We start from the raw sequence: 23,916 nt of genomic DNA, 5'->3' as shown, positions 1-23,916 counted from the left end.
ATCCGCAAAAAGAAGAACAGGAGTACTTGTGGCACCTTAGAGACTAACAAATTTATTAGAGCATAAGCTTTCGTGGACTACAGCCCACTGCATCCGAAGAAGTGGGCTGTAGTCCACGAAAGCTTATGCTCTAATAAATTTGTTAGTCTCTAAGGTGCCACAAGTACTCCTGTTCTTCTTTTTAATGTAAATAGTGGCTGTTGCATGAAAGGTCTCAATTGGGAATTGAGAAGAACAGTTTACAGAATGGGTGGTGGCTTCAGAATAAATAATTAGCCTTCTTTTCTTACAGCGCAGAGTACTAAGTATGTGTAATACAAGCATATCTAATCTGTTTTTTTTTCCCTCTCGCAGCAAATTCACAGCTACTTCACAGGCACTCTTGGAATTCATGTCTGGGGTTCTTACGCAATCTTCATTTTATCCACCCTGTTGATTGGCCTGATCCTGGGTTTGGTAAGAAAGCATAGTACATTTTAATTTTCCTCTTTACAGCCAAATGTGAACTCATTGCTTTAAAAATTATCTAGAGATTTTGCTTTACAGTAATTGCTGAAAAAGAAACAGGAAGGGTATTTTATTTTTAATGAAGGGCCGCAAGGTGGCTCTTTTGTAATACTTACAATTAAATGTTTGTTTTAATGTGTACATAGTATATATAATGGCTAAACTGTCTTCATAGGGCTGCAGAGAAGAAAACATGTCCCATTAATGGCTGTATCTACCGTCACAGTAAGATCTTGATACTAAATAGCATCAAGGTACTTCTGTGACTATTCCTCACCTTGGTGGTGTTGCTAGCAGCTGTTTTGTGGGATACTCCGCAAACTGACCTCACCCCCTGCATCCAAACTTTCTGTATGGGTGGAATAAGAGACACCCTGCCACCAGCCCCTGAACTAGCTCCCATTCCCTAAATTGGTTGCATTCATGAACAAGATGCTACTGTCCTGTTACCTGGTATGGTGAGGTACTAGCTTTAAAGTTTTACAGTAGGTGGGGATCAGACCTCTGCCTACTCAGGCTTGGTCTACCCCATAGAGTTAGGTTGAAGTAAGGCAGTTTACATTGAACTAACTATGTCAGTGTCTACACTACAGCCTGCTCCTGCCAATGTAAGTGCCCTACTACACTGACATAATAACTCCACCTCCACGAGAGGCGTAGGGCTTATGTCGGTATAGTTAGGGCAATGTTGGTGTAGACTCTGGGTTACTTACTGCTGGAGCCATGAAATTGACGAGAAAGGCTGGTAGGTTCCCTGCTGAGAACCCTGGGCCTGGCCCACAGCTCGGGCTGTCACCCCGTGGTGTCTGTGTGGCTCCAACTAGAGCCTGGCTGCCCCCCGGGCTCCCAGCTACCTGCTCCCAGGGGGCTGCTGCCCTGGCTCTCCTCTCCCCGCTGGGAGCCCTGCTGCCCTCCAGGCTCCCAGTGGGCTGCTGGCCCGTGGGGAGCCCTGCTTTCCCCGGCTCTCTGATCCCAGTCGGGCTGCTGCCCGGGCATCCTGCTCCCAGCCCAGCTGCTGGGTGCTGAAAGCCCAGGCTCCCAGCTCTGCAGGGAGTGCTGGTAGGCGTTGTGCTGTGAAATTTAGCCTGCATGGGGCTCAAAGCGGGGCTGTCACCCCAGGGTGGATGGGGGGCTCCAGCTGTGAGCCCCGCATGCCTGTCAGCGCCTCACACTGCCCCATTGCAGTCGGTGCAAGTGTTCCTGGTGAGAATGTGCTCCACTGGCAGGAGAAGGGTAGTGTGGACACCACCAGCTGATTGAATTACTGTGGTGGCTGTAGGTCAACCTAAATTAAGTCGACCTCATATGTAGTTCAGCAACTAACCCTTGAAACAGAGACCATTGGTTAAGTACTTCCCAGGAGCCAGTATCTCATAGCAGGCTATGGAGAATGCCTGGTATGACAGCGAAGCTAACATTGCCCTCCTACCATGGTTATAATTGCTTCCCATTACTGTTGATGTATATCTGGAGAACAAAAGTATAAGCACCTGTATTTACACCTATTTAATCAGTCCTTGCTTAGCACTCCCCCCTCCCATTGCTGCATTCACTACACACGTACACACAGCATTCCCATAGGTGGTGCTCTGAGCTAGCTTATTTCCTTCTCTCGTAAGTGAACAGCCAAGTATTTCTCACGTTTTTAAGGATCCTAGTTAAGTTACAGAATGGATGTGAGTTTAAAGTTTACCGCTTACAAATATACTTACCTTTTAAACAAAAATCCTTTAAAATTAGTTCCTCTAGCTGCAGTGTTCTGAATTCATTTACCCTGCTGATGGCATCACTAACATCAGAAAACTCTACTGTAAGCAAAGCTTTCTTAGGGCACATTCCCACTCTGGGTAACAGAGCCCAAACTTCAGCTTGAGCCGAAATGTCTATACAGCTGTTGTTAGCACCATAGTGTGAGACTCGTGAGCCGGAGTCTGTAGACCTGGGCTCTGATACTTGCCACATCAGCGTTCGTGTGTGTGTGTGTATGCAGTGTAGACATACCCTTCGAGCCCTGCGTCGAGCACTCATTACTCAGACAATGCTCAGTGGAAGATTTGCTTGAATAAGGGGAGTTGAGTGGAGGCCTTGTGTGACCACAGTCAGCAGCAGTAACGTGAGGATCAGAAAGTGGGTTATACTAGTTAAACAAGGAGGCCAGTCTTCAGATAACTAGTTTACATTTTAAAACAAGATTTTTTTTTTTTTGAACTCTAGTCTTCCCCACCATATTTTGTCAGCTTCTTTTCCTTAGCCTCTCAAACTTGCAATCTTTGACTTTTCTTTGTCCTTCTCACCCCTAGGATTTTGCCAAATCAGTCACTTATACATAATCTTCAAAATCCGCTCCTTCCTCTGCATCCATCTTGCTAAAACTCTTGTCCGTGCCTACGTCATCTCTTGCCTAAACTGTTGCAACTTTTTCCATTCCGTTCTCCGTAGTTCCAGTTCATGCAACACACTTCCTTGCCAGTAGCTCTGATCTTGGTCCTATGTTTGAGTTCCTTCACGGTGCTCCTATCTCATTCGAACGTCTCTTCCTCAGATCCAAGGCTCTTCATGATGGTGCTTTTATGCAGGACTTTGGAGCTGTGCTCCGGGGCCACTCTGGCTCCAGGCAAAAACCTGCAGCTCCGGGCTCCGCCCCAAAGCTCTGCTTTTTTGTGTACCACTGATTTTCTTTCAAGACGTCTCCTTATACTCCGCTTGCCTTGCCAATCCCAATTATATAATTTTAAAATGTATTACATTTTTAAACTAGTCTGCATGTATGTTCTCTTACTGGTTTAAATGTTGCTGTATTGTTCGGCTTTCTCAAAAGCTAAGTGACAGAAGATGCATCAATACTGAATTAGAACAGGATAGATTGTTCACAATTTGAGAGCTGTTTTTTTCCCCTCTACCGTTTTCCTGTTTAGAGGTTTAGTTTATTTTCCAGCTCTCTACTCTGAGAGAGGAAGTTATGGGGGTAATCTTAGTTGTCTTGGTTATTTGACAAACCCAAAAAAAGATTTGCAAAGAAGTGATAGACATTTTTAATTGTTTTTAGTTCTTTTAATACTGTTTCAAAATGTAATGATCTCATAAATAGCAGTTTATTAAATAATCAAGCTCTTCTGTTCTGTAAGTTGTCGTGTAATCACACACCTCTTCCCTACTTTAAAAAGGAATCACTGATCTTGTGTGTGACCATCTTGCAACACTTGTAGAACCTACAAACACTTTCCTCCCTTCCATTCCTGTTGCAGGTTTAAATATTATCCATTCTAGAGCAGAGCCTTCTTTTGGCTTCAGTAATTATCTTAGGCAGGGATCAGGGCTCATTGGTTAAATCAGGTTAGTTTTTTCTTTGACCTTTTTGTCTTCGTGGATGGAGTAAAAATATTCTTTTAAATTGACTAAAATTAAGTTCACCTCTACCCTGAATAACGCTGTCCTCGGGAGCCAAAAAATCTTACCGCGTTATAGGTGAAACCGCATTGTATCGAACTTCCTTTGATCCGCTGGAGTGCGCAACCGTGCCCCCCTGGAGCACCGCTTTACTGCGTTATATCCGAATTTGTCGTGTTATATCGGGGTAGAGGTGTAGTAGTAAATACCTTCACAGGATGTACTATTATATTGAAAGTTTCCATGTTTACAGGTAAATATTTTGTTCTTTTCCATATCCATCTGATTCAGTTTTTCTGTGGAAAAGATTGTGTATAATAGGTGGAATGGAGGTATATGTAGCATTGGCGTGCTTGCAATGCCAGTATCTACCCATACTGTTGCTCAAAAACCAGAAACAGTGAAAAATAATCTTATACTAATGATCAGTTATAGTGAAAGCATAAGGTCACTTTGCACTCTGTGATGTTATAATTCATTAAATTTCAAGGTTTGACTTTTGGTCTTTTTTGTGGGGAGAGGGAACCTAGATTGAAAGAGGCTTTCTGTAATTTCATTGTGTATGAAGATGTTTGCTTTTAAGAGTGGTTCATAATTTCTGTTTTGATATTTTAGTCTATATTAAAACTTAATTTCCCACTGTTTCCTCTATGTGTTCCATCCTGGTTTGAGTCCCCCTTGGTGAATCAAAATCAAGCATCTGTGACATTGCAATCTGTTGTCACTAAGCAAAACTGACACCCAAGAGTATTCTGAAATCCCCAGATGGTCTCAGAACTACAGTTGCTGAAAAAAGTACTTACAGTAGAGACTTGTACAACATTGGTAACATACCTGTATGCTGAGGAGCAGATTCTAGAGTCTCTTGTGATAACTGGGTATTCACGTTTATCTTAATTGTGAGCTCAACATAAAAAGTATGTGAAAGTTCAAAAGATGTCACAATAACCTATAATGACAAATATTGGTGGGAAAAGGGACAAAAGGGAGACAGACTGAATTAGTCCAAACAAAAAGGCCTAGTGATATAACTCAAGGACTGTGTTAAGATCATGCCTGGAAATGAGAAAATGTAAGACCAGAAATTAATCAAAATCGGTGTGTTGGATTATAAGGCCTAATTGGTGGACAAAAGAATGAGGGGATGGGCTGTTCCACCCACCATTCCCTTTTGGGGTATCTCCTGGGACCCCAGGCCTTTGTTATCCTGATCCTGAGAGATGTCCTGCCCAGACCAAGCCAGAGAGAGGAACCCAGATGACATTGCCACCTCTACTGTCCCCAGCTGAATCCCAAACAACATCTAGGGTGAAATGGGATTGGATTTTAACAGTAACAGCTCCAGCTCATCTTAACTAATTTCTTCGCTTTTCTCCAAAAAGACAGTTATTTTACCAACTTTGGTATCATCTAAGGGACTGTCAAACAAGGATGTTTTTCTTCTAAAAACTCTCTCCAGATAAAGGGAAAGGGAGCGAGGGATGTTGTTAAAATGAAAGTCTTACTTAGTACTTTACATTACATACATAACTGCCTTTCCTTCTTTTCTTTATCTTTAATAAAAAGTTTAAAAGATTTTTAATAGTGTGTTTGCCATGGTATTAAGCAGGCCAAGGTCTCTGTATACCAAACCCTGAACCTTTTTTAACTCTGCTCAGCGTTAGACAGTGACCGGGTTATGTTACACCTTTGGCTCATATATTCCATCTAAATTAATACAAGCCTTTGCAATTCTTCAGCAATGGAAAGAGACCATATAAAACTGCCTTAACTGGACAGCTGAGGATTCACCTGTCCTTCCCAAGATGGTGTAGCCAGCATCATACATACTCACCTCACAGCCCCTGGCATGGGGAGTGTGGCTGGAGTAGGAGGCATGGCTGTAATGTTGTTGTTATACTCCAGTGACCCACTGGCATAATAAGCTTCGTGCCAAGCTGCATCGGAGCTGTTCTAACTTGTAGCAGGGGCTGAACTAGATCCCTGTCTGGCCTAAGAGATAGTTTAAAGTCACCTCTTGGGCCTTCCCCTTAGGTCCTGAGCACAGATTGCTGGGATTGGGATTGAATAAAGGGCCCTGAGAATTTGATTATAAACAGAGCAGTAATTGTATCGAAGCGATGTATGTACAGTACAGACCTGTTTACGCACCAATCTGCTTAATGTGCGGTAGCGCCATGCCTCCCAGTGCTACCTATTTAACACGTGAGACTCGTTAACACGTGGTACAGGAACATGCTATGTAGCGCTACAGATTTGCTCACTAACTCACTGACATAGAAATTGCGCGGAGTGGAAATGTGTTGTACGTCTTTACCGCCAACGGGGGGGAGGGGGAGGGAAAGGAGCGGAGCTTTAAGGACAGTCCTCAGCTGCGGCAGTGCTTTAAGGATCCTCAAAACGCTGCTGCGGCAAAGGACCGTTGTTAAAGCGCTTTAGCGTTGCTGCCCCTTTCCCTCTATTCCTCCTCCTCTCCCAACCCCCCCCCCCCGTCAGCGGCCCTGCCGATAGGGACTGTACTAGCAGGGCTGCCGACAGTGGAGGCAAAAAGGGCAGGGACATTAAAGCACTGCCGTGGCCGCCGCGGCAAAGGACCCTGCAGTGCTTTAAGATCCTTGTCCCTTTTGCCCCCTCTTGGCTGCTGACGGGTGGGGGGGGGGGGCAAAGGGAGCAGCTGCCCTGGGGTCGGCGATTTAAAAGGGCCCGGGGCTTCGGACACCGCTACCGCAGCCTGGAAGGGCTGGCGGGGGGATGCTGACCCCTAGCCCCGACCCTTCCGCTCGAGGCCCCACCCCGTAAGTGTCCTGAGTTACTTTCACCCCTGTGTAGTAGTAGTAATATTTTTATTAGATTACACATTTGAATTTATATTCTTGCAAAGCGCCGTTAACAGATAGGCCTGCAGTATTTGAAATGCTGTGAGTACATATGTAATCCTAGATACACATGTGTGTGTGTGTATATATAGATATCTTAAGATATTTCAGCATGGCCCTCTTAACCCGCGGTCCATTAACACGCGGTCATGACGGCTTGACTCCTAACATCTGCGCGTAAACGGGTCTGTACTGTATTGTGTGTTTCTCTATCCTTCAATATTTACAGCACATTGGGGGCACCAGTGTATAACTGTGCAAAGATGAATGTCCCGTATTATAATTTTTATAACATTTAGATGTCTGCATGTTCTTCTAAGTAGTAAATGCACCCTTGCTAAATGGATGGGAATCAATTGGGTGTTTTTATGAGATTCACAGCTAGCAAGAAACAGAATACATTTATTACCCCAAAATGGATGAAGATGAAAAGTTTCAGCTGGTGGATCGCTTGTTTGCAGTTACTTCTAGAAAAACTTTATTTTGTGACTGACTGGAAGATCTGTTTCTTGAAATATATGGTACCATTTTCTTGTTTTTCTTTTTCTACCCTTTATATATAAAATTTTGGTTTTAGCACTTACATGGTGCACTTTGCAAGAAGTGATAAGATGATGTTTGTATTTAAAGTCACAACTTACTTTGACAGCAAAGCCTTGTTTAAAAAAACAAAAAACAAAAACCCATAGCAGGAGGTGAAAATACTCTCTGCAAAAATAACTTAGATAATTATCCAGTGGATAGAAAAACTTCATAGGCATTGCAAATAAATAACCCCCCCAAGTCAGCTCTTAAATGTAAAGAGCCTCACTTATTAAATGGCAATTGTTGGACATTCCTTTTTCTCCTATCCTAAGGCATTTCAACATGCCATACATAAAGGAAGCAAGAGGAGAGGAACTGTCAGTATAAATACCTTGTCTCCAGCCACTTCCCTTCAGCATTTTTTAGCTTCTTTAGAACGAAAACATGGAATTCTCACTCATTCCTTAACTTTGAACAAATATTGTTTCATACTTTTTACTGTGAATCTTAAGGGGGGGGGGAGAGAGATCATTTAGATAAAGGAAGAGGATGAGGGGGGAAAAGAGGTTAAAAAGAAAAACATTTAGCTTGGGAATCACCACTGACGCTGCAGCTTCCCAGCAATAGGAGGACAACTGTCTGAGTCATGACCCTACTGTTTGTGTTCCTTTCATGGAACATGGATTAAAGTCTCATGCTGAGATTCACTGTAGGCTTGGACACGCGGCTTGCCTTGTATACTAACTTTACAACTCTTTTACCTCCAGAAAACTTACTGAAATAATGACTGAGAAAGCACTGCAATGATTTGATTGTGGGAACCTCCATTGATGTTGCACTTGACATTTTGTCTGAGGCGAACATGCCATTGCCCTTGCAATGTAGCCACAATAATTAAGTAAGTTCTCGAGGCCTTTCAGTGGTGCATCAACATCATTCAGGAGCCTTCTCAGTGCATGTTTGCCATCCAAAAATAGCGAAGAACAATTAGCGATTGTCATAAAAACTGAGTGGCAAAGCAGTGAATTTGATAAAAACGTTGCAACTGTCATTTCTGCTAACTTGGCCTTCAGTGTAGCACAAAACGAGTAATTTAAAGACATAACTGAAGTGTTTCTTACTGGATAGACTTCTCCAGACAGATTTAAGCTTGTAAATCCACTTCTAGATACTGCTAGTGAAGAAATAAAGGGAAAATGAAAGGATTAAATTTATCAACACGGCATTATTGTAAGATGGTTGTTGAACGGAGAAATATGTTCCCACTTACTGCTATTTATTCTGAGTCTGAAAAGTAACTTGCAGAATATTGTATCAAAATTGCTGATTGTAGCCCAGGAATGCAGCGAAGTATAAAGAGGTCTTTGCTCACACAACAAAAAGAAAATGAGAAAGTTGGTAACTTCTTTGATGCAAGCAACCTAAACTTTTAGTGTGTTCAACATGCTACTCAAACCTCTTTGAGGAAAAAGTAACATTAAACACTGCCCTCTACAGCACATTGTGGAAATTAGAAGAGTCTTTGGCCATCACCCATTATTGGCTTATTGAAAGAGGAGGATAAATACCGCAGCATCCCAGGGATAGGAATCTCAGGAAGTTGTCTGTTTGCATCCCATTCCCATAAATATGCACTGAGCAGGAGGAGGTCTTTGATGAAAACATAACTTGCATTTTACACCCAGCCTTTCCACAGAGAAGCAATGAACTTACAAAAGCAACTGAAGACCTGAAGAAGAGCTCTGTGTACCTTGAAAGCTTGTCTCTTTCACTGACAGAAGTTGGTCCAATAAAAGATATTACCTCATCTGTCTAGTCTTTGTAATATCCTGGGACCGACACGGTGACAACGACACTGCAAAAAGCAACTGAAAGAAGTTTGTGAGGGAGTTGACAGATTACAGGCTGATACGACTGTTACCTTGTCAGTGGAAATGTGGCTTGATTCACCAAGAGCCTTCATCTCCTGAGATCACAAGTTTCTATGTCTTTAGTCCCTCTTCCAGCTCTGAAGCTCATATGTCTATTAGATTCCTTTGCAGGATAATAGTGGTGCACCATGTAACCCGGCCAATGGAACAGTCATGCTGCTGTCGCTTATACCAGTGTGCCAGTTACTCCTGGGGGGATTCTGCGGGACTGCACGCCTGGAGAAAATGTCCCCTCTTCCCCCATAGATTTCCTGCAGAAAACAGCAGGGAAGCCGCGTAGGAATGGGGAGCGACCATGGGCGCAGTTTTTTTTGGGGGGGGGACTGCCCCCTCCAAACAGAGGCGAGGCGTGGGGGGCACATGGGGTTACATGCCACTGCCCCCACTCATTCCGCAAGCACAGAGCTACCCAGCCAAAGGAGTTTGTGTCTGGGCTCTGCAGCTGAACGCTGCCGCCTGGGTCTAGTGCCAGTCGTGCTCCCCGTGTGTGTGCTGGGAGCCTTCCTCTTTTCTATTCTGTGCAACAGTGGCGCATAGGGACAAGGCCCCGGGGTGTTTCTGGGGCAGGCCCAGCCCTTGCACTGAGTCAGGGTCAGGTGCAGCCTCACTGCCGAGTCCCTATACCGGGGGAGGTGGGGGCTTCAGGGGGATCTCCCACCTCAATGCAGCCGGTGGCTTGTGCTCCCCGCTGCCATGCTGGAGCCACATTCATTTATTGACAAATAACATTTGGAGAATTTTAAATTTTTGGTGCAGAATTCCCTCAGGAGTAAGGCCTGTAGATTTGCCAAGGCATTGTGTCTCTATCTACACATGCACACATTTCATTCTTGAATGAAGATTTCTTGCCCGAAGTGTCCAAATGTCTGCTAATAGCAGATGATGATCCACTTTGTTGCCTTTAAAAATGTTACCCTAGGTAATTGAGGACCCTTAGTCTCGCTGGAAGTCAATAGGATTTAGCCTCCTAAGTCATTTAGGTGCTCTTAAAAAAGAGTAAAATTTTCAAGGTTTGCTTTTTCAACAAGTTCTTGATTTTTATTTTAACAGGGTTTAAAGGCCTGTCTACTCTAGGTAATTTCTTATCCATTTTTCTGCACTGGTGTTAATAATGTTAGCACTCGGGTAGATGTGATGTAGGTGTCTTTTGATATTGTCCTGTGGTGTAGATGCACCCCCAGCATCCTGGGCTTATCACTAATTGTTCACAGCTACTATTTCTGCTGTTTGGTATTTCATAGAGGAATGTGCCTTTTTGTTCAGATCGCTTTCCTGTGTTTTTTTTTTCTCCAGAACTTAATGATTTGCACAGTTCAATAAGCACACTTATTTTCCCTCAATGGGACCAACTTTATGTTTAAATGTGGTATTTTATGGGTTGTCTTTTTAAGACTCTGGTAAAGGCAGCCTTTCATTTTCTTTCTGCCCAAATAGCCTTCTTAAGTAGAGCTGGTCATGAATTTTTCCACAAACCGTTTTTCTGTTTGAGTTTTGACAAATCTGCCTAACTCTTCAATGGAAAGTCAATTTTGATGGATTTCCCATGTCAAAATTATTTTGTAAAGTTTCAGAATTGTCAAAACATCCTGTTTGGCATTTTCTAAATGAAAAGTCTGCTTTTTTTTTTATTATTACATAAGAACAGCCATACTGGATCAGACCAAAGGTCCATCCAGCCCAGTATCCTGTCTTCCGACAGTGGCCAATGCCAGGTGCCCCAGAGGGAGTGAACCTAACAGGTAATGATCAAGTGTTCTCTTTCCTGCCATCCATCTCCACCCTCTGACAAACAGAGGCTAGGGACACCATTCCTTACCCATCCTGGCTAATAGCCATTAATGGACTTAACCTCCATGAACTTATCCAGTTCTCTTTTAAACTCTGTTATAGTCCTAGCCTTCACAACCTCCTTAGGCAAGGAGTTCCACAAGTTGACTGTGTGCTGTGTGAAGAAGACCTTCCTTTTATTTGTTTTAAACCTACTGCCCATTAATGCAAAGTTAATATACAGTAAAACATTTTTAACAAGTCAAAATCTAAACAAAACATTTCCAAATTGTGGAAACAAGATGTTTAGATTGACCAAAATAGATTTTTTTTCAAGATTATCAGTTCACAAACATTTGAGATTTTGACTGTCCTGATATGGGACAAGAAAATGTTTTGAAATCTCAAGTTTTCTTGGTACAGGAAAATCATTTCCTGTCCAGCTCTATTTAAGTTGTGATCTCTATTGGATGAGGGGAGATATTGGACCATCTCACCTACAAGTGTTTTGCATAAACTTCAGGTTTCTTGCACACTTTTCATCTCAATGTTGGCAGCACACGAGTTTTCTATTTCTCTCTGAACTATTTACTTCAGTGCACAGAAGAAATTCTATAACGTAAATGTTAAGGAGACTATCCATGCTAAATCCAATTTGATTAAGCTTCTCTGTAAGTCTCTCTGACTTCGTTACATGGAAAAAATGTTGTTTTTAATTCGCTTTTTAAAAGCCACTGTTGTTCAGTGGATAGAAGGCAAGAAGACCTGTTAATAGACACTCAAAAAGAATGGTGTTTTTTAGGAAGGGAGGATCCGCTTCAGGGCTTGATACAGACGTGTCTGCTTTGTAGTTCTCTGTTCAGTCATTTACTGTGAACAGCCGGACCTGCTATTGTCCTTTGAGGTTGTAGTTTTTCTAGGTTGCTATTTAGGGTCAGATTAACTCTCATTTTTTTGCACTGGTCTACTATCTAGTTGCTTGTATTAGAATTATTGTAGCATGAGAGAAGCTGCGCATACAGCAATGGAAAGCTAGTATCTTTGTCAGCACCATCTCCTATTCTGCTTCCTCCCTTCCTGTGTATTTAGTATTAAGGTTTCCCCATCTTTGTCCTCTTTATAAATTAAGGCGAGGGGTTTAAGCGTGGATATTTATACCGCCAGTCACTGGTTGTTTTTTGTGCTCTGCTTCTTGGTAAGTGAGGCTATCGGAATTCTTATTGTAGTATAGGAGAAGACGAAAATGACCCATAGAATTATTTGTAAGTAGTCATTCCTTTCTGAAAGAGGTTTAACAACAGCTACCGTAAGCGGAACCAATCTGAGCCTGGCCACTGCCATTTTTTCCCCCTCTGCTTTTGAAGAAATTCATCTGTGGCATTTGCCACTTTACCTTTGTGTAGATATTTGTCAGTAACCAGATGCGGAGTAATACAAATTCCAAATATTGAAATAATCCTTGACTTGATATTAAGGGTATATTTATATTTATAAATGGTTAATAAATTATTACTACATGTTCTAAGCATGTTAGATATGAGTAGAATGTGTTATAGGTGGCTATAAGCAACCCTACTGATGGCTAATTGTTAGATTGTAAAAAAATAACAGTTTATTAAAATGAACTAATCATTTATTAACCTTTTATAAACATTCTTAATACAAAGTGTGACCCCTTTCCTAATGTAAAATTAATCAATTATATAGAAAAAACATTAGAACTATGCCCCCGCACTGTGGAGGACCAGCACAGCCATGACTTAGTCAGGTTGGTGCTGTCTTCTTCAAAAAGTCTTCTCATTACACATTCACCAGTTACATTTACTGTAAGCTCATAAACCCAGTTCAGTGGTGCAACTGGACTGATATATTGCAGGGGCTGCAAGACAAGAAATGCATCCTGGTTAAGTCACTGAATTACATTTTTTCTTCTTCTACTCAGATATTGGTTTTGATTGCAGACTGCCTTTGCCCTTCCAAGCGTAGGTACAGAGAAGAAACATCCGGTAAGCACTCGATATGCCATGGATATTCTATTTTTGGAATGATTTATGCCCACTAATGTACATTGTTTTTGTTTTTTTTTTCATGATAAAGCTTTCCTCTAAGATTCATTGATGGCAGCTGACTAATCCTGACAACAGGCAATTCCTTCATGGATGTCTGACATGTATTTGCTGTTGTAAACAATACTGTGATTTTCATGTCCTTCCATCTGAGGAACTCAAAGCACTTCGTAAACACCAAAGAGTTTAGCCTTGTAACAGCCTTATTAGGAACAGTAGTAGTAATCCCATTTTACAGACACACAAGCTGAGGCTAAAAAACATCCCAAATCAATCAGGAAATCTGTGTTAGAGCCAGAAATAGAAATAGTTCTGCTGATTCCCAGTTTTATGCTTATCCACAAAATTGTCTAATTTAAAGGTACAAGCAGTCTTGCTCTCTAACAGGATTTTTCCAGTTCCTAATGCACATTCTGTATACAGGCAGACATTACACACTACACTTTGGATCCACGTGAACCTCCCTCTGCAACACTTAAGTGGAAGTTATGTTCACATATGGACTACAGGTTTGGGTATTGTGATGATTAAAGTCACAAAAGGTGTAAAAAAGTTGGCGTAAAGTAGTTTTATAGTAGTTGATTACTTCCGTATCCAGTATGCCCAATTTACAAGTTGGGAAGTTTTCTGCCTCTTATCTCATTACCAGAGCTAAATATTTTGCTGTCGTATCTTAGCTGACACTTTTTTATTGATGCTTAGGAGAGTTTATCTCAATCATCGCTGCTAAAATAGAAGGAGAATATTCTTTTTTTTTGCGGAGGGGCCGGCTCTGCAAAGGAGGCAGATGTACCTCAAAACATACTTGGCACAGATTTGCCGTGTAAGATATCCTCAAAGGCATACAGTGAGTCCATGGTGGAAGGACAACTAGAACTAAGGAGTTTCTGGCTCCAAGTCCCTGGGACAATCCAGTAGACCAAGCTGCCTCTTACAGCACAAAGTGCACCTTTAATAATCTAATATTATTTCATTATCTTTGTCAGTAGTCTCAGCACATTTAAGGCCGAATTATCCCTTCCAGTATATTTAGATAGCTTCATTACTTTAATGGAAAGCAATATGTGCATCTGAGGGTTGAAACTGCCCTTTCAAAAGGTTCAGAAACATCTATACAGTAGATTCCACTTAATAGCAGTCCAGATATCTGGTTAATAGCAATATTTTGCTGGGAGCCAATCCTGTCCCAGTGACTTTAATGTTAATGGGATTTGGATATTGGCAATGGGCAGGCTGCTTATTAAGAACATTTTTTGTTGAAGAAAGGACGCAGTTGCAGGCAGGTTTGCAGGGCTGTAGCCAGGGAAGGAAGTGCTGGGACATGTCTTTCCTGGCTGCAACCCTGCAAACTTGACTCTGGCCAGTGCTCAGCACTTCCTTTGGGGCTGCAGCCCCGCAAACTTGCCTGTGCACAGGGACCCCAGAGGAGATAAGGGGCTATGAGCTGAGAGGGAGGGAGGCTGTGGGCAGGACAGTAGCACGCAGGGGGGCTGCTGCATGGTACCTCTCCCTGGGCTCTCTGGGCTGTCCCTTGCCGGAGGGCTGCACCCAGGGAAGGAAGTGCTGGGATGTGTCGACCCCCAGCCCCCAGAGAGTGCAGGGGGAGGTACCGTGCAGCACTGTGGGCCTGCTGCACACCCTACTCCCTGTAGAAGGCCCCAGCATCTGGGATGCAGCCCCTCTCCCCTCTGCTTCCCTGCCCAGCACTTCCTTCCCTGGTCGCAGCCTTGCAAACCTGCCTTCCACTTATTGACAAATGCCAGATAATAGCAACTTTTTGCTGGCAACTGAGGGGTTGCTAATAAGTGGAATCTACTGTATATGGTTTATAAAGAAGACAGTCCTGCTACCTTGTCAGTGTGAAGATTCTTACAGGAAGGTTCCACTCCACAAAAGTAATGGTGGTAGCAGTGGACGCAAAGCAAAAATCTCAGTCCCCAATGAATATTTAATCATTAATGGTGTCTAGGTCTAGGTTTGATTCTGGAGCACCATATTCCATGAATCTTATCTTGACGTAGTTGTACTGATACCTGGAGGTAAAAACACTGATTTGTATATATGTATATGATTTATGGAATCATAAATATCTCTGCAATGTTTGTTGGTAGGTTTTTGTGTTTGGTTCAGTAGTATTGAAAATAACGAACTGGGTGTCTCAACTGCATCATTTAAAGTGATACTGCCAAGTAATTAGGTCCCACTTTGGCCAAATTTAAAACTTGTGCAGAATATACTTCATGTAATATTAAGACATTTGTCACTCCGAGAAACAATGGGAATAGTATATTTATGACGGATTTACACAAATATGTGCTTTTTGTGTTTGCTAGATTGGCTCTGTAGCTGCAATTACCTAAGAAAAAGCTGCTTATGTTCCTGCTAACGCTTTTAGGATGATGGTGGACATTCAAAGAACTAAATAAAATTGAGCTACTGTTCACTTGTAATCCATTAGACACAAAATGAAAACAAATATTTTCCTAATAATAAGACCAATTATAGGAAGGTGGAAATTATACCTAGGTTTGAGAGTACAGAGAAACAGAGTAAAATAATAAAATGAGAAGATGATGATGCTACCTTAGAATTACACCAAGGATTTTTTCATAAAGAATATTTTGCAATTTTTTGCACTCTTGGGGTAGTGTAGTAACTAGAAAAGAGGCTTTAGCAGATGAGTTGTCCTATGATTTATACATTTTCAATTTGTATTTTGTTTCAGTAGAGTTGATTGAAAGGGAGAATGCAGAGCTTACAGCAGTAGAAGAGGTGGAAGAAGCTGAAGAGTTTTCAGCAAATGAGTTAGAAGAGGCTGCAGAGGAAAAGGAAGACATTTCAGATGGGGAAGATGGAGCCAAATCAAGTGAAGAGGCCAATTCAAGTGAGGATGGCTCAGAAGAGGACTCTGCCGTTGATGAAGGATCAGGGACAGAGGAGACAGAAGACATCTGTGAACAACAGCCAATTGATTCGGAGACCCAAAGCTCAGTACGGCAACGTAAAAGCCAGGTGGCTGACAATGGACTATAGTTTCCTTGGTGTTTTCCATAAACTGGACCAAAGAAATATCTGGGGCCCTTCTGGTCTGCAGCTGAAGCCAAACACTTGATTTGTAATTTGTGTTTACCTAAAACAAAACCTCTGCTCTGCATCAGTTGGCTTCTTTCTTCTTTCTTTTTTCTAAGCCAATGTTTGCTCATAGACTTTCATTTTTATAAGCACGCCTTTATATATTATGTTAGCCATGACAATCAAAATCATAAGTATGATTTGATCTGCTTAGAGACTTAAGGAGTGGGGGACATGACCACGGGGATGAAAGACTTGGTAATGAGATGCTTGTTGTTCATGCTTGTGCTCCTTTATAGACACTGCTCTAAGCAAGATGAGGCAAGAGAATTTGAATTCACAAACCTCAAGAAGTAACTTAGCAGGAGTCTTGATTTCCTTTTCTTTCTGTCTGAATATGTTCCTTAAATGCCATAAGACCATCAGGCACATCATAAAACAGCAGACAGAGGCATCTTAATTGTCTTCCATTAAAACAACTTTGTGTTTGGTGATTTTGCGTTCATCAACTCAACTGAAGCACCTTCATTATGTTGCTTTTTTTCTCGTTTTTTTTTTTCTGCTGAATAGTTATTTTGAAACTATACCATAATATTATAACAGTGACTAGTTTTATTCTATGCTTGAAGAGCATCCAAAGCTTCTCAACTGTCGATTATTCAAAGGTATAGTGCACAAGTCAGGCTTATATCAGCTGGTGATTTTAATCATTTAAGGGGTTTAGATCATCAAAAACCTTTGGCTATGGAACATAAACAACTAGATGCTTAAAATGACATTTTTGAACCTTGGTGGTTGAAAGGGAAATGATTTAGTGAGAGCAAGGAATTTTTGCCAAAGTGTAGCCTTTTTCCTTTAAGATGTTGCAGTGAGAAGTAATTGTGTCTAAGACAGTAAATGCCATATTTCTCACCAGTACAAGCTAGTCATATACAAAGAACTTCAGTATTATTTTTTTGCTGTTTCCAGCCCAGAGTAGTTGGCAGTCAGAACTGCTTTAGTAATATTAACTGAAAAATCACTTCTAGTTTCACCTCTAGTGTGCTGGCTTTAATGACAGAAGTAGTGGGAAAAACACATCAGGAAATGAAAGAAATAGTTTTTGGTTACACGGCTATCTTTTGTCTACATAGACATGCATCTGTCAAATTGCACAAAGTGGAAATGGCTCATTAGCTAATCTGCTGACAACATCTCCTGCTGTCGAGTTTATTCAAGAAATCCGCATTTTATTCATTTTAATTGGCATGATTTATATTAAGAATTTTTTTAAATAACCACATCCCATTAAGTGAATGAATATCTGAAGGATAATCCTGTACATTCCCACTTTGGCAGCATGCTGATCCAGATTGCACGATAAGAAGCAGAAAGGTTGTTTCCATCTTTCGTACTGCATATTTAATTACCATATTGCATAAACCCGGCCATCTAGCATTAGTCTCTTCATTTCCTTTTGTGAGAAAAAGGAGTATTCTGTGAGATTAATATGGTTGCCTCCTGGTGTTAGAAAAGGGATATTACCAGTGCATAAAGGTGATTTCTTGGAGACAGTCAGTCTTGACAGGGCCAGTTTATATCTGTCTTGGGAGTTGCTTTACTGTTAATGCGAAGATTTTATTTAGCAGAAAGCAATCTAACTTTCTGTGTCTCGCTGTTTTTTAAGTGTTTCCAAATGTACAACATTTGTTAATCTAGTATAAATCCTACTGTCATAGGGCCTGATTCTGGTCTGTTGTACAAGTGTAAAGCAGGTGTAACTTCACTGAACTCTTGAGCATAAAGGAGATCAGAATTGGGGCAGTACTTCGTTCTGCATATACTCAGATATTTAGACTGTTCATACGGCCATGAAGATTAGACTCTTTTCTCCAGCACTCAGGATTATAGATAGATGCAGCGAAAGTTCTTAGATATGATGGAAATTAAATTGTTGCAATGCACTAAAATGAGAACGGATGGCTTGGCTTGCCTGGACACAGTCCCCTAAACTTTCAGAAGTGGGGCTAAGCTGTGCAACCGAGGTCCATTGTCTTTAAAGCGATACAGTCAATGTAAAAAATTACTTTTTGCCTACATCGGTTGCAAGATTACTGTAAATGGAAAAGATTGGGGGGAGAAAAACCATGGTCGTGCATTTAACAGAACTGTATACTCTATTTCACTATTTCCTCTATGTAGTCAGTTTTCCTTGTGTGTGTCGGTAATTCAGACAGCGAGATGGGAAAATATTTTAAGAATAGGAAAATATTAAAATCACCAAAACTGGCTAGGACAAGCAGACCAAGTGTCATATCTTCAGTGACCTGACTAGGATTCAAGTTGATGACATCTTCAGTGAGTCATGGATTTAAAACTCTGCTTGACCCTGAAAATATAGGGGATTGTGTCCATCAGGAATTCATTGAAAACATTGACTTGTGTTGTATAAAAAGAAAAGGGCATTTCCTACAGAGTAGAGTCCTGAGTTGTTCCCAAAAAAGATTTGGAGGGAGAGAAATGTCCATATTAAAAATGTCAAAAAGTGATGGCAAAGATTTTAAAAAAATAAGAGCTTAAAGTTGGCCTCATAAAGTCTTCTTGAGGCATCTAAATTAGAGGTCTAATTTTCAAAAGTACAGAGCATCTAGCACCTCCTAGTGACTTCAGTGCAGGATGCTAGGTGTATAGCCTTTAAAAAATCTTCCTCTAGCTTAGCTGCCTAAGAATTAAGTGAGGAGTAACTTTATAGGCACCTGTTTTTGAAAAGCTTGACATCCCGGTGTTGAAAAATCTGTTAATCTTGTGAAGAGTTACACCTCTGTTTGCGTTAACTAAGAGATCTTAACAAATTATATAACAAGCTTATTGCCATACAAGACGCAGGGATTACAAGATGTCCTGAGAAACAGCAAAACGTTAATTACATAAGCTAATTTCTGGAGTCCCTTCTGTTCAAGTAACTCCCGTTGAAGTCAAGGAGAGTATCACATGTTGTTTCAGGTTTGGGCTGTAGAAAGCATTCAGTGAAAACCGAAGTCTAAAGAAGACATGAAATCTCATGAGGGTAGGTCTACACTTACCTCCGGGTCCGGCGGTAAGCAATCGATCTTCTGGGATCGATTTATCGCATCTTGTCTAGACGCGATAAATCGATCCCGGATCGATCCCGGAAGTGCTCGCCGTCTACGCTGGTACTCCAGCTCGGCGAGAGGAGTACGTGGCATCGACGGGGGAGCCTGCCTGCCGCGTCTGGACCCGCGGTAAGTTTGAACTAAGGTACTTCGAATTCAGCTACTTTATTAATGTAGCTGAATTTGCGTACCTTAGTTCGAAGTGCGGGTTAGTGTGGACTAGGCCTCAGTTCTGTTGTAGATGAAGGGACATAAAGCAAGTGAGACTCGTGCCTGAACAGCAGATCTTTAGGCACGTAGCAAATGGCAGCTGTTAATCTCCCCCCTAGTTACGTTTTGTGTGAATCTGACATTCTGTTTGAGTGATGATACATTCATTTTAAGGTGTTTCAAACATCAGGCCCCATAAATGGTGGCCCCTTTATTTCCACACTCCCACTAATAAGGAAGATTAGTGCTAACTTGGGTTTGACAGTTGATCTCTTGTATTGCAAATGGAGTTGAAGTACAGTGGGTCTGAATATTGTATTTATAGAACACTTCAATTCTCAAAGTGCTGTACAGACATTAATAACACCTCCTCAGCTTTAAGAATGTCATTTTTCTTTGTCAAATAGACTTGCAACAAAACAGTAGTGACTCGGCTCATGGAGGAAATGTACTGTTTGGCTTAAGTAACAGGTGGTATTAAAGGGCATTATAAAGGGCAGATTTCTCCTTAATGATTAATGTGGTAACCGTGCAATAATAGCAGTGTCAGTCCTGAATAATATATGGAGGGCTTGTACCTTTTCACTGAAAAATGTCTTCTTAACCTTAAGTCATGTTGGTATAGTACTGAAATGTTTACGTCAGTATTAGACTTGCAATTTTAGCATCGTCTGTGTTTCTGGGTTATTTAAAGGATTAATACCTCTCATTTGTGCCAACTGAGAAGACCGTTTGTCCTCTCATCACCTCCGTCCTCTGTTCTGAATCATGTCACAGAAGTAGAATTTGTCCTTGCATTTGGAATATAAACAAAATGTCTTTGAAAATAAGCTGTTGTTCACACAGTTGGCTGAAGTGGTTTGAGTAAATGTAGCACCGTTAACGCTGGTAAGATCTGCCGATAGGGAAGGCAGACTTTCAAAGGGTGACTAGTGATTTTGGATTCCCAGTTATGAGACTTACTTTTCAGAGACTGGTGCCCAGCATGTTCTGGAAATCGGACCCCCTGAAAGTGTCACAACATGAACATCCAAAAAGTGAGGCATCCGCAAACCAACAAGTCAGTCTTGAAATGTTAAGGCTACATTTCTAAAGAGGGAACAAATGAAGCTTTGCCTTTTCTACTTATGCTTCCGATAACATTTCAAGTGAAATACTAACCTGTGTAAATCTTCGACTATAATTACTCTGTTGGACAACATTTTTTGTTACATGGCTTTTTCATGGAAATGTTATGCAAAATTTCTTTTTATACTAAAAATTCTGCGAATTTAAGCCATGGGTATTTGTACTGGAATTCCATATAAATTTTTTTATTTATGATCTGGTTGTGGCTAGTTTTTATTTTTCAGCACAATTACATTTGATTGAAGAATCACACTGTCTCTCAAGGTTGATTTGTAAGTAGTTTATAAAGGATTAATAAATTAAGATGTTTTAATAAATGTTTAATCAGTTGTTAGTTTTACAACACCTGCTGATGTTTAAAGCCATCTATAACACATAGTGGTGGTTATAACATGCTTGTAACATATTTATACATCATTCTTAACCATTTAGGCCTTTGTGAAGGGGTTTGCTATCTTAGCTAAGTTTGGTTTGAAGTAGGGTGACCAGATGTCCCGATGTTATAGGGACAATCCCGATTTTTGGGTCTTTTTCTTATATAGGCTCCTATTACCCTCCACCCCCCTGTCCCGATTTTTCACATTTGCTGTCTGGTCACCCTAATTTGAAGGGTCTCAAAGTCAAATGACCAGTGTGTGTGTTTGGTTATAAATCTGACATCAAACGCCTCTCCTTCATTTTCCCCCACCAATCCATGCTCCCTCCCTCTTTGACTTAATTGACTTCCAGAGAGACTTTCAAATCCAGGTATCCAGGCTAAAGGTGTCTGCATTTGCGGTTCAGTGTGAATATTTTGTATAGCTCCACGGTTTGAATCTCAACATCAAATGTTAGAATCTTGTTCTCCACTATAATAAAAATGTAGCTAGCTGCAATGCCAAAGGCCAGTGTGGAGTCAGCCTGAAAGCACTACCATCCTAGACATTAATAGGGAGCCATTACCATTTATTCAGAATCTAAACTCTGAGCCTAAGTGAAATATCGAGGACAAAGATCTTTTCAGTTTGGTAAGTGGCTCAGTAGTGCAGGAAAGTGGGGATTTCCTCACGCTTCATCGTTGCTCACCACAGCTTCTCAGGCACTCATTAAACTATCCGGGGCCCAAGAGAGAATACTTATTGAGTAACTGAAGCACTCTCAACTCTTTATCAACACTTATGAAATATTAATTCAGTATTCCCTCAGTGTTTCATTAGACAGGCCTGCTTTGTGGAATGGAGAAGGCAGTATTTTTTTTTAAATAACATTTTTAGTAGCTGGTTCCTTGACTGGTATATGATTATGTGGCTTTAATATCTATATCTATATATATATATAATCACAGGATCTCTTGGACAATTGGAATAGCAGATTACAAATTCCTATCAAATCCTAAATTTTCCTCTTTGGGAATTATGTGGGGGTTTTAGTGGATAAGGATTTAAACCAAGAATTATTCTGTTTGGAGAGTGTCTGTTGGAAATAAACCTGCCATAAAAGCTTAGTTCCCAGTAGTCATTTGCGAGCACACTGTGAATGATGTCAGCTTTGTTGTTCTCCCTTCTCTGTTACCTGAGGCACAGTCTGTAGAATTTGCTGTCTCGAGAGATCATGCAAACGCTGGCTGGATTTTTATGATGGTCTGGATAATTTTCCGACTATTAGTGTTCCGACTACTGGAACACGTCAAAAGATGGAACTTCCATCCCAGAAGAAATTCTCATATTCCAATATTTATTTGTTCTGAATAGGGCCAAAAACTTAAAACATCAAAACTTTGTGTGGAACAAAAAATTCCAGAAAATTCAGAAACTCGGGATTCAGAAACACCAAAGCATTTCAATCAAAATGAGACATGATGAGATTCCCCAATTGAAACATCACATTTTTGGTTTTTCGACCCAACTTGAAACATTTAATTTTGGATCCATTCAACTTCAATCTGGATCCACCTGAACCATGGTGCCTCGTGCCCCCATTCTCCTCTAAGGGCTGGACTGTTCTGCCATGTTACACCTCCCACGATGCATCCTAGCAACTCAGAGAGGCCAGTCCATCATGGGAGGTACAGTCATGCCAGGCAGCCTGGTGCTTAGTTTAGAATGAGGTGTGAGTCTCTTCATGGTGGCTCAGGTAGAGGTGAGGGGATTTTTTTGGCTGGAAAATCTAAACAAATTTCATTCAAACCAACATTTTCCCAAGGAAGACTTAGTGTCTGTGGAAACCAGACCTTCTTGTGAGAAATATTAGGCCAGAAAATTCCTGGCCAGCTTAAAATCTATGCTACTGATAATAGGGGAGATCAAACTTCAGGGCCTAGGCTGACTGCTGCAGAGGGTCAGTAAGGAGGTTTTTCTCTTGCCTACTAGATAGCACAATTAGGTGTATTTTTGCCTTCCAGGTAAGCATCAGACATTGGCTATCATTGAAGGTGGGTCTCTATTTAACCAGCTCTTTTAAATATGGCAGGAGGTGAGATAATCTGAAGGTCAATGGACAAATGTCTGGCTCATTTCAGTAGAGTGTTACTGGAAGCAGCTCAGACTGGTTTACTTTAATAACAGGGTGACCTTTGCCATGGTACAAGGATGCATCTCGCATTAAAAGCAAACATCCTGATTTCTGAGTTATAATCAACGAGTTATAATGGATCCGTCAGTAATCAATTTATCCATGTCTGAGGAGTGTACTTCCCTGGAAGTTGAACATGGTTTTCCTTAGCTGTGTTGGTCCCTGAAAGTGGCTACTTTGTAGGATGGCTTGCCAGGTGGCACTCGTAGAGAAAGTAGCCATCCCACTCCCTCCCCACCTCCTTGTCTTGGGCCAGTATATTCCTCCATGACACACCCAGAATCCATTGGCATGGGGAGTGAGTGAACTATTGCAGTTTCTCTCTGCCTGGATTTTCTAGATCTCCAACACAGAGCTACAGCAAAACCACCTGCCCAGCTAGTGAACTGGGCAGTAGGAGAGGAAATTAAAATTGCGACTCGCTCCAGCAAAAGTTTCAACTCCAAGAGGGCCTCATTCCCTTTCCTTCCCCATCTTGAGTGTTTAACTTGGCTTTCCAGTTCTTCACGCTCACTATAGGCACTGTCCCGAGAAGTAAGCAAGGGGCTCCTGGTTCCCAGCATAAGTAGTTGGGCTGCAGGGGCACATGCCTGGGATGTGGGAGAACCAGCTTCAAGTCCTTGCTCTGAATCGGATGGAACAGGGACCTGACCCGGGTCTCCCACATGCCAGACAAACGCCCTAACCACTTGGCTATCAACTCTTCCAAATAGCGAGCAACTCTGTTGAACTGCGGAACCTAACCCCCAATGTGAAGTATCTCCTCAGAGTTTGTGCAGTGAAT

General features: G+C 41.5%; 1 protein-coding gene across 2 annotated transcripts in view; it reads left to right on the top strand.

The window, feature by feature from the left end:
• TMX4 (thioredoxin related transmembrane protein 4) overlaps window positions 1-20,777 on the top strand; it is a 58,835-nt gene extending 38,058 nt beyond the window's left edge. Inside the window, exons 6-8 of one of the 2 annotated variants that reach the window (XM_054021895.1) lie at window positions 355-456; window positions 12,936-12,999; window positions 15,788-20,777. In XM_054021895.1, coding sequence (XP_053877870.1) covers window positions 355-456; window positions 12,936-12,999; window positions 15,788-16,092 — 471 coding nt within the window. In that variant the 3' untranslated portion in view covers window positions 16,093-20,777. Of the gene's footprint in view, window positions 1-354; window positions 457-12,935; window positions 13,000-15,784 lie in introns of both variants that reach the window. The other variant, XM_054021894.1, reaches the window with a different exon arrangement.
• The last annotated feature ends 3,139 nt before the right edge of the window (window positions 20,778-23,916 follow it).

The sequence above is a fragment of the Malaclemys terrapin genome, chromosome 3 (genome assembly GCF_027887155.1).
Source record: "Malaclemys terrapin pileata isolate rMalTer1 chromosome 3, rMalTer1.hap1, whole genome shotgun sequence".
Classification (NCBI taxonomy): Eukaryota; Metazoa; Chordata; order Testudines; family Emydidae; genus Malaclemys; species Malaclemys terrapin.
Note: the sequence above shows the minus strand (reverse complement) of the source record. Positions and strands in the feature narration are given on the sequence as shown.